The 11,553-nt window shown below is 41.0% G+C and overlaps 1 protein-coding gene across 1 annotated transcript in view; it reads right to left on the bottom strand.

Annotated features, from left to right (window-relative positions):
- Nucleotides 1-11,324, bottom strand: part of bbs5 (Bardet-Biedl syndrome 5) — a 13,299-nt gene extending 1,975 nt beyond the window's left edge. The window contains exons 1-9 of the mRNA XM_048240150.1: nucleotides 11,094-11,324; nucleotides 10,815-10,897; nucleotides 9,868-9,933; nucleotides 9,693-9,742; nucleotides 9,410-9,537; nucleotides 8,928-9,063; nucleotides 8,373-8,468; nucleotides 7,958-8,020; nucleotides 7,563-7,697 (exon numbers count right to left, since the gene is read on the bottom strand). Coding sequence (XP_048096107.1) covers nucleotides 7,563-7,697; nucleotides 7,958-8,020; nucleotides 8,373-8,468; nucleotides 8,928-9,063; nucleotides 9,410-9,537; nucleotides 9,693-9,742; nucleotides 9,868-9,933; nucleotides 10,815-10,897; nucleotides 11,094-11,155 — 819 coding nt within the window. The 5' untranslated portion in view covers nucleotides 11,156-11,324. The remainder of the gene's footprint in view (nucleotides 1-7,562; nucleotides 7,698-7,957; nucleotides 8,021-8,372; nucleotides 8,469-8,927; nucleotides 9,064-9,409; nucleotides 9,538-9,692; nucleotides 9,743-9,867; nucleotides 9,934-10,814; nucleotides 10,898-11,093) is intronic.
- Between the last annotated feature and the right edge of the window lie 229 nt (nucleotides 11,325-11,553).

The raw sequence follows: 11,553 nt of genomic DNA, 5'->3' as shown, positions 1-11,553 counted from the left end.
ATCCTGTATATCCACATACTGTAGATCTCTGGGCCTATCCTTAGACTGGGCCAGGGGTGTGGGGGGAGCGTGCGTGGGTGGGCCTTAACACCCCAAAGTCTGACATGAGGGCCTTGACACCCCATTGAGTCTGACATGAGGGCCTCAGGTCAAAGACGTTTGAGAAAGGCTGATGTATGTGTATGTGGACTGCAACTTGATGCAGCATGGCAATTTTTTTCCAACTAATGTGATTTTAACAGCGCTGGTCTCAAAACACTCAAACCCCATCTGTAGTGTTGATAACACTCAAACCCCATCTGCAGTGTTGATAACACTCAAACCCCCCATCTGCAGTGTTGATAACACTCAAAACCCATCTGCAGTGTTGATAACACTCAAACCCCCCCATCTGCAGTGTTGATAAGTAATAGACTACTTGCAAGAACGGCTCTTCCTGTACACTTATTTATTTCCGGTGGTGCGTTAGCTGTGTTGTAACGGCATCTGCTGTTATATTCTGCTCCTTACCTCTTCACTCCGACACTGAATATCTTGTTTGCCCAATAATAACAATTATAACATGCATAAAATCTTTCTTTATCGTAACATGCCCTAATGCAACACCCAACCGGGTATGTGTAGACACTAATTACAAGCGGCAGGTTCAAACACACATGGCTCCACCGTAAACAAATGAGTGTACAGAGTGCACGTAGCCTATTATTTGATTAATGTCAGTGGGCTCAAGTGATGCACAAAAATGAATCTGAGATAAAACACCAGAGACCACAAGTTATGAATTTCCTGAAAATAAGTGTTATTATTAAAGAAACACTGTATAGTATTTTTACTTTATAGTCTCACATCGTGCTGAAGTTATGTCCTGTATGTTATGTCATATGTAAACTCCTTTCAGTTGACCACTAGGGTGCACTAATGTGCAAAAGTGGTTCTTGCATGCACTGGACATCAGGGGTTCTCATCTGGTTTTCTGAGGTTTTCCTGGAGTGCCGTAAGGCAAAGCAAAGTGTCCCGTGGAATTTTGAGGAACCCAATGAAGGGAGTTTGAGAAACCCGTCCTTTCTAGGCAAGCCTGACACGATAGTGTGCTGCTTGTGGTTGTTGACATGTGTTGCAATTGCTAGATTTAGTGACTTTTTCACCTGCATGCTTAGGCAACAAACAAAACAAAAAAAATCACGTTTAGCAACCAATCCGAGGAGTAAGGACACAACGTTGGCAGGCCCTTTTCCCTTGTTGAGCAACAGAATAAAATCACCTTTTCCAGACTGTGAATGTCAACAAGCCTTGCTCATCAATACTCATATGTTTGGGAAAAGAATGGGCAATATAAGCATGAACAAGGCTGTAATAAGACTATAACAATGTTTGTGAAATTCATCAGTGTGACGGAGTGCTGTCACTACGGTTATGCATGCGAGCTGGGCTGCCACGAGCTGGGCTGCCATACCATCTAGTGTACCATCTAGTGTGCGTGTGCGGACTGCAACTAGATGCAGCTTGATGATTTATTTCCAACTAATATGATTTTTATCAGCTTTAGTTTCAAAACACTAAAAACCCCCGGCTGCCGTGTTGAGATAAGTAATTATTAGATCAATGTCAGTGGACACGAGTGACGCACCAAAATTAGTCCAAGAGATAAAACACCAAAAACCACAAGTTATGAATTTCCTGAAAATATGTCTTATTATCAAAGAAACACTGCAGTATTTTTCCTTTAAAATAACAACTTCAAGCTCATTTTGATGGCAGACTGAGTCATTGTAGGGAGAATAGTATCATTGTCACTGCATATTCGGAACACCTGATGTTACCCTATTTAACTTTGTTGTATCATGCAGCAACATCATATTTATCGTCACTTGCAGGACAGTCTGATAGACTTTCGTGAAACCCTATATGTTGTGAAATGATGGGAGTCTCTCTCTCCTACTCAAGCGAGTAGGACGCATTTCACACTGCTCCTGCTTCACCTATCCACTCTTTTTCATTCTTTTATTTCATTTACAACATACAAAATACACTGTATTTGCTAGTTTAGCAAATACAGTGAAACCAGTACATTTAAATCTGAAACTTTAGTGGTTAGTTTTTTACTTTAAATGAGCCAGCCAAGTCAACGAGCAAAAACTGAACGGCAATTCACCTTGAAGTTGGATTAAAACAAAATCGCTTCTCCGCCAGAGACCCAGGAGATCATGCGGGAAAATGTACTGAGCTAGAACAGAGGATTTCTACTTTGGAATCAAAGATGCATGCCCTTCCATCAACGACAGATGAACTACGAGAGGCATCTCATGAAGTGAGTACAGCAACTACTGGAAATGCAGAGAATGTAACCCAGCAGTCTAATATCACTGCTAATAGAGCAGATGAATGCATCGACCTCACAAAGGGAAATGTGAGTACAGAGCCTTGGCACAGGCAAGGTGCCAGACCAAAAAACAAAAAACGTAATACAAGAACAGTAATTACCTCAACACCAGTAAATTCAGATGTTAACTTCAGGCCTCGTATCAGAAATACAGACAGATCAGCAAACTACTACAGGGCTTGTGGTCCTAAGGGAAGCCCACAGCCCCTAACACTATGGAACAGATTTGAATGCCTCCGGGACGTGAGAGAGGAATTTCCCAGGGAACAGACCCAAAGCAGGCAGCGATCAAACCACAACAATAGAAAGATGGGCACAGACAAGAACCAGCTCTCAACACCTATTCATCCCACAACCCTCGTTCTAGGCGACTCTGCTGTGAGACATATAAATGGGGAAAGGATGATTGTATGTTGTTTCCCAAATGCTTCAGTGTCTGACACAAAAAACAAGCTTGCAGAACTGTTGTCAAAATATGCAACTATCAAGCGCATCATTGTGCATGTTGGAGCAAATGACATCTACAGAGAACAGCTGTATGTCAAAGAAGATTTCAAGGAACTTTTCTCGGCCCTATATGAGCTTGGAATACAAATTTTCATCAGTGGCCCACTCCCAGCAGAGGGAAGCGTTGTATTTTCCAGACTATTCAGTTTAAACACCTGGCTTGCAAAAACATGCTTTTCAGTTGGGATGAATTTTATTGACAATTTTAACCTTTTTTGGAATCGCAGGGAATACTTCAGACCAAATAGCACAGAGCTGAGTTGGACTGGGGCCAAGATCTTAACCGAATACTATCACCTCTCTCTCCTGCACCCAACATTTTTTCTGCCAACCTTGAGCCGAGCCTCTGATAAGCGCTCAGTGGCCATACAGACGGAACAAGCAGATGACCTCAACAACTCAGCTAAACCAAAACACTCTGCACAGGCTGAAACAGAGATATGCCCAACCTCCCCTGCTGTGGGGCCCTCTGATAACCACCCGCTAGCCTCCACTGAAATGCAGACCTTGGAGAAACATAAACAACCAGCTCAACAATGCCAAGCCATGTCCACTGGACAAGATAAGATGGGTGCTGCTAAAATGACTCAAAGTCAATCACTGGCGTCAAACTCCCTGGAATCTCAGCAAACAAATGGATGTGATGAGCATGAGGAGATAGCACCCATCAAAGCTGCTGAGAGGATATCAGAAAGGAAGGGTCATGTTGTAACACCAGTACCAATACCCCTCCCCACCTCCGTCGTCTCCTTGTCACCACAAACACACAACAACATGGAATACACTACTGGAATACATGCTGAAAGCGGAGCATCTGCAACAAACTTCCCAGAACCTCAGCAGCCAGATGGAGACTCTGGATCAATTTTCAACCCCAACCTCCTTGATTTCCCATCACCACCCACACCCAATCACGTCCCCACCCAATCAAACTCCCCAGGTCACACAAACCCCCCTAATCTCCCATCACCATCCCCACCCCGTCATCCCACCACCCACTCAAACTCCACAGGATCCCCTGAATACCCATCCCCATCCCCACCCAAGCACATGATGTTCCCTGCAAGAATGGAGAGACTGCTACCAGTAGCCATGCAGAGTTTTACTAGCCCAAGATCATTAGCACCAAAGAAGCGAAGGGCACCTCCACCCCTAAGCCCTCCCCTCCCGTTTAGAAGGATCTCTTAAGCAGCAGCAACCTCTTAGTTCATTTTCTCAGCCGGCATATAGCATGGAATGTGCAGTAGAAAATACAGATGGCAGCAGCAGGGGACAATTATATGATGACTGTATTGCATGATATTCTCAGGGTCCCTGCAATATAAATGGTACTGACAGTAGTTTTGAGAACATGCCGGGACCCAGTAAGCCCATGACATTCTCTATTCCTGTATTGACAAGAAATAGAACACAAATGCATCGAGCTTATAGGGTAAACCAGTCCAATCTCCTACCCGTACCACATCAACCTCAGATTTCCCCCATGGATCATATTTCCCCAACACTTACAGCAAAACTAGCACTCCTAAATATCAGATCTCTTTCAAACAAATCATTCTTAATTTATGATCTAATTTGCACACACAACCTTGATTTTTTACTTTTAACTGAGACATGGTTAGATCAAGCAAACTGTGCTGCTACTCTCATCGAATCAGCTCCCCCAAACTTCAGTTACTTGAGTGCTACCAGAGCAAATAAAAGAGGTGGGGGGATAGCCACAATTTTCAAGACGTCTTTTCAGTGCAATCAGTCAGTCATTCGGTGACTTTTACTTCATTTGAATATCTGTGTGCATGCATTAAGTCTTCTCCTCAGATTTTATTACTGACAATTTACAGGCCTCCAAAACATTCAGCTAAAGTTTTTCCTTGAAGAGCTAGGTGAACTGCTATCAGTTGTTTGCATAGAGTTTGACTGTCTTATTATATCAGGGGATCTAAACTTGCATGTGGATAATCCTGAAAACAATTATGCCAAGGAATTCATTGCACTAATCGATACTTTCTCCCTAACACAGCATGTACAGGGGCCAACACACTCTCTCGGCCATACCCTCAACCTTGTTATCACAAAGGGTCTCGATGTCTCTACAGCTGTTAAAGACCTGGCCTTATCTGATCATTTCTGCGTGTTCTTTGATGTGTCTATGTCCCCACACACTCAAAACACAGCTATGATGGTAAAAAGGAGAATCATAAATGATCAGACAAGTGCTCTCTTTGAGCAAGCACTTTCACTAAAGTCAAGTCAACTGTCAGACTCTGAAGACTTATTTGATCACTTTAATGCAAAAATGGCAAACATTATGGATGACATTGCTCCATTACAATTCAAGAAAGTTAAGGACAAACAGAAAGCACCATGGAGGCAAAATCCAGCAGTTAAACTTCTAAAAAGAGAGTGTAGGAAGACTGAAAGAAAATGGCGAAATACAAACTTCAGATCCACTATGAAATCCTTAAAGAGATGCTCCGCACATATAACTCTGAAATATGCAAAGCAAGACAGTCTTTCTTTTCTAACATTATCAATAGAAGTTCAAATAACCCTCGTATTCTATTTTCAACTGTTGATAAGTTAACAAATCCCCCCCCCCTCACAATTAGCCTGAACTTCTCTTAACTAATAAATGCAATGAGTTTTCATCTTTTTTTTAAAGGTAAAATTGACAAAATCAGACTCAACATATCTGCTCAATTACAAATTCAACAACCTGAACTTCCAGCAACAAACAGAGTGAAACTAAACTTGATGTCAGAGTTCAGCTTGATAGACTACTTAAACACTTGAAAAACGGTACAGAATCTCAGCTCTTCCACATGTGTCTTAGACACTCTGCCTACCAATTTCTTCAAAACTGTTTTTCACCTCATAGCGCGGATGTCCTTCAAATTGTAAATGTATCACTGCTGTCTGGCACTTTTCCTAAGTCACTGAAAACAGCTGTTGTAAAGCCACTTCTCAAGAAGAATAACCTGGATGCCTCCATGCTAAACAATTACAGGCCCATATCCAATCTACCTTTTATTGGCAAAATTATTGAAAAAGTAGTCTTTAATCAATTAACCACCTTCCTAACATCAAATGGGTATTTTGATTACTTTCAGTCTGGTTTTCGGGCAAATCACAGCACTGAAACAGCTCTCATTAAAGTTTCCAATGACATACGCCTCAACACAGATTCAGGTAAAACATCAGTCCTAGTGCTACTGGACCGTAGTGCAGCATTTGACACTGTTGATCACAATATTTTACTACACAGACTAGAACACTGGGTTGGATTTACAGGCATAGTTATCAGCTGGCTAAAATCATATCTACAAGAAAGGAGTTTCTTTGTTGCCATCGGAAACTGTACCTCAACACCAACGTCCTTGACCTGTGGTGTTCCCCAGAGGTCGATCTTGGGGCCACTATTATTCAACCTCTATATGCTCCCACTTGGACAAATCATTCAAAATAATTTGATTTCATATCATAGCTATGCAGATGACACACAAATTTACTTAGCTCTATCACCAAACGACTATGGTCCTCTTGAATCTATGTGTCAGTGTATAGAACAAATCAACACCTGGATGTCTCAAAATTTTCTTCAGCTGAACAAAGAAAAAACTGAAGTAATTATATTTGGTAAAAATGAGGAAAGACTTAGGGTTGCCACTCTCCTTGACACAAAAGGGTTGAAGGCAAAGGATACTGTTAAAAATCTTGGTGTATTAATTGACAGTGATCTAAATTTCAACAGCCACATGAAAGCGATAACTAAATCAGCTTTTACCACCTCAAAAATTTTGCCAAACTCAGAGGGCTGATGTCAAAACATGACTTAGAAAAACTCATTCATGCATTTATCTCCAGCAGGGTTGATTACTGCAATGGACTGTTCACAGGCCTTCCTAAAAGACTATTAAACAGCTTCAGGTGATACAAAATGCAGCAGCTTGGACTCTAACAAAAACTAAAAGAACTGACCACATTACTCCAATTCTTAAGTCCTTGCACTGGCTTCCAGTAAGTCACAGAATTGACTTTAAAGCACTATTGCTTGTTTATAAATCAGTAAATGGAGCAGGACCTAAATACTTGTCAGACATGCTTCAGCAGTACACACCTTCTCGTCCCTCTTAGGTCCCAGGTGAAAAAACCTGCTAGTAAAACCTACAGTTAGAACTAAACATGGTGAAGCAGTTTTTAGCTGCTATGCGGCTCAGCTGTGGAACCAACTTTCGGATGACATTAAAAAGGCCCCAACTGTAGCCAGTTTTAAATCTAGACTTAAGACCAAACTGTTCTCAGATGCTTTCTGCTAACTGTGCCGAGTTACAAATTCTGAATCTGCCTTCATAATTATTCTACTTTGTCTTTTATTACTTTTTTTTACTACTTTTGCCTTTGTCTTTATTTTTAAATGATTTTACCTTGCGTTTTATGTTTTTCTTTTTATTATGATCTTTACCTTTTAACTATTCTTTGACTATATTGCCCTTCTATGCTTTTATTTGTCATTATTGTTTGGTTTTGTTCATGTAAAGCACATTGAATGACCTCTGTGTATGAAATGTGCTATATAAATAAACTTGACTTGACTTGACTTGACTTGACAACGTGTACCCGTGTACAAAATAAACAAAAGCATGCCTCTCAGTGTTGAATCACACATCACACTTACCTTCTCCTCCATCTCGTAGTCCACTCCAAAGATGGGGTTGGCAGAATAGACCTTGTGCAGCGAGTTGATCTCTTTCACCGCGTCCTGCAGTTTGTCCATTGGGTCGATCTTAAAGCCGAGAACATACCCTCCTGTCTGTAAAGATTGAAATAAACACAAAAATATATAATCAACAGGACATTGACCAATATGCTGCACGGGTGTAATGTTATCCAGAACACAGCATGGTAAGCCTTTAATGACCATCATGTGTTGTCAGTGACTTGGATTGTGGGATTGTGTCTGAGCAGTGTGTTGTCAGATGTCAGTGACTTGTATGTTGTCAGTGACTGCGTGTGTGTGTCTGTGTGTGTTGTCAGTGATGGGGGTCCTGATGAAGTGTAGAGTGGCCGTACCTGCTGCGAGCTCTCGATCACCAGGGCCAAGCCAAACTTGGAGTCTCTTATTCTGATGGAGCGCTTCACACAAAGACAAACGGCAAAATGCACACATTCAGTATATCCACAACAATCAAATTGTGTTCCTCTCTCTCTCTCTTTGTGTCTATCTGTCTGTCTTTCTCTTTCTCTCTTTCTGTCTGTCTCTCTCTTTCTCTGTCTGTCTCTCTCTCTCTCTACACTGCTGCAGCGCATACATAAAAAACATAAACATAAGATAAAATGCTGAAAGAAGGCACATTTACAAAATTATTTGAGGATATGCTAATTTCACATATTTTTCTGATCAAAGGCTTCTTTTGGCTTGTACGTGAAAGGCACTTGAATGCCGCTAACATTCTCCTGATGAAGCAGAGTTGTTTGGCATACGTACTATCTGTAGATAGGGAATGCTGACGTTGAAGCTCTCGTTCATGTTGGCGTGCCACACAATCCGGACATTGGTAATGAAGAAGGTCCCCAGGTTGCCCTGAAACACACCATAAGCCAGTCTGCTTACAAATTCTGGTGCTGAATCTGAATGTTTCATTCTTATGATTAAAAGAAATTAAAGGTGAAATACTGTGTCATATTGTTTCCTGTCCCAGACTAAACAATTGCAAGACCAACCATTACTGAACCACTTTGAGGGATTAAGGACAAGGTCTTTAAAAAAAAAAAGGTTAATCAGAGCCAGTCAAAAAGGTCAAGGTGTTTATCCAGTCCCAGCTCTGTAAATGTGAGACCAACAATGTAGCTTGGAGCCAACTGAGCCCAACACTACTCCAGTAAACCAAAGCACAACCTTTGACTGACATTTAAGGCAATCACCTCTCGCCAGAATGGTGAGATTCACTTTTAAAGTCATTTTTGGATAAACTTTTTTAAAATCAGTCATCAAATCAGATGTACAAATACGACATCTACACGGGAAGCCCAGGCCCCATACCTGGTCACTGGATAAATTCCACACTCCGTTGATCTTGTCGTAAACTTGCTCTCGTGGAAGCAGTCGCAACTGTTTATTCTGAATCAGAGCTCCCCTGAGCTTCAGGTCCCGGTACATTTTAGAGGTTTCATAGGCCCTGCAGGAAAATAGACAATTACATTAGTCATCAGAGGAACCTTTACTAACAACCACTTTGTTATAGTTAACAGTAGGTAAATGAAGGCACTTCTTACACTTCTTACAGTGGCCAGTACTAAAAAAAATAGAACCAATCAATTTCATCAATTACAACCTAACTGAAATTGAGATGGTGAATTATATTGTAATTTCTGACAATTTAGAGATACTCATACTTAAATGTGGACAATACATTTTTGTCTGTTTATTCTGTTTGTATGTTTCTGGGCCTTGTGGAGTTTTTTTATAAGAAACATTGTCACAAAAGAAGTGAAAAGCTGCCAATGACACGATAAGGAACTTACCTGTGTACAGCGATGACAGATGTGAACAGTCTTGGGCTGCCTGGTACCACATTGGTGAAAATGAACTCGAACCTGGTGTTGTTGGACTTGGTTAGTATGTACAGAGCTTCTGTTTGTCCTCTTAGTTTCTGTGTGTATACACAGCAGTGTGTGTGTGTGTGTGTGGTTGGTATGAGAGAAAAGAGAGAGAGAGAGAGAGAAAGAAAGAGAAAGTTAGAGAGAACACCAAACTAAACTAAGAAATAAAATCTGACAAAAATTACATAATGATAATTTGACATACTGAATTGGCTGTTCTAGTTGTGATGTTGATGATGGTGTTGTATCCCACAGCTGTGGAATAGAGGATAGCATCGAGACGGGTAACTCTTGGTCAGTACAACTGTTTACTACATCAAAGAAATTGAAGAATGTTCTGTTGAATGCCAGTCGAGCTTTGGTATATTGTAGCTACTTACAAAGGTTGACTCTTGGTAGAGCAAGTGAATGCCAGATGATTCTTAGGTTAGTCACCAAAAGTCTCCCTGCGAAGTTAATATTGTAATGATATAGTTAGCCTGCCAGTGCCACCCCACAAGCACCAGTACAGTGTAATGCAAGTATCAATATGGTGCTGTTGTCTAGACCATTGGTTCTCAAAGTGGGGTCCGGGGACCCCCAGGGGTCCGCAGCACATTGTCAAGGGGTCCCTGACAAAGTTTGCTACAAAATATGAAATTGTCTTAAATGGCGAAAAATGCTACAGTATCAGTATTTGCCAAATTGATCTGCTGATACGTTACATAATACGTCAAAACACTTTACTATTAATTAACCGCCAACAAAATGAAAGTTATGTGAAGCAAACACTATGTGACACAATAGTCCTACATTTGACAAAGAAACAACAATCCTTTAAAAAATCCTACATACTGTCAAAGTTTGCTAACATGACTATTGTGGTATTAGCACTCTATGTTTTTAAAACATAAGCATCTAACAATAAAAAAGGCTACATGATTAACTTAAGTTTTATGTGTTACGATTATGAGGGGTCCTTGGAGAATTTTCCACTTCATGAAGGGTCCCTGGCCCACAAATGTTTGAGAACCCCGGGTCTAGTTCTAGACTCTAGAACACACAGAAGCATGTTCATGTTCACAAAGGCACGTTCACTCTTAATAGTTCGTTGAAAATGCAGGTTACTAATGTGCAACTAACCCATTCAGAAACAGGTGTAACGTTATGCTGGGTGAATCGACATTGTTTACTGGTCTAATAGACAATCAGCTGCAAAAAGCAGCAAAATGGCATCACTTTAGCTAAACTGTAAGTGAATGAGTGGGAAGTTAACGAAGTTACCTGTTGGCACGTAAACTAACACCAGATTGCACGTATTGTGAACTGTATCTGTATTTAACGGTACCTCTGTCACCATTGTTTCCCTTCGTGTCCTCAATAGAATCCAAGCAGTCAATAAGAACTTCTCCGGGTCTCGTTTTCATTTGTCTGTAAAATATTTCAGAATCAGTCAGTTATTGCCACTTAGCTGCATTTACCTAACAAGTGTTAGAACATCTAATGCTTTCTATCGCATTCCTCCTTCAAAATAATGTGCTGGTGTTTTATGGTAGCAGCTAACGTTGATTTAGCATAGTTTGGTTAACGCGACTATCTTGGATGACAGCTAGAATCAAGAACTCACTGAGCAGTGATGTCGAATCTAACATCTCGGTCTTCCCATAGCACATCTAAGACAGACGCCATAATCACTCGGTCAGAATATTTGTTTAGTTAGTTCTAGGGTACTGGTCAGTCAAATCTATTCCCAATCCTTCCAACAGAATCCTCAACTAGATGGTTTTTGGATTAGCGAATGTAACGTTAGCGTTAGCTACAAGGCAAGCTTAATCCGCGTCTCTGCGTCACCTCGGCAACATCCCCTCCCATATGGTGAGCGTTGAGGGACAAATAAAGTCCAGCCTAGTCGATGTACTGCACTTCACCGTTGAAATAGTAGGCTATTTTGGACATGAAACTGCATTGTACTGCGTTGTAAACTAGGCCTACATAAGGAAAACAGCAGTGCTTTTTATTGTAAACAAAGGTTTTAAGAGTCATGAGAAAACCAGACAGAGGTCGGAAGATGGGGGTCGGCCAAATCG

Source organism: Alosa alosa, chromosome 3 (genome assembly GCF_017589495.1).
Source record: "Alosa alosa isolate M-15738 ecotype Scorff River chromosome 3, AALO_Geno_1.1, whole genome shotgun sequence".
In the NCBI taxonomy this organism is placed as follows: Eukaryota; Metazoa; Chordata; class Actinopteri; order Clupeiformes; family Clupeidae; genus Alosa; species Alosa alosa.
This window is presented reverse-complemented; position numbering and strand designations above follow the sequence as displayed.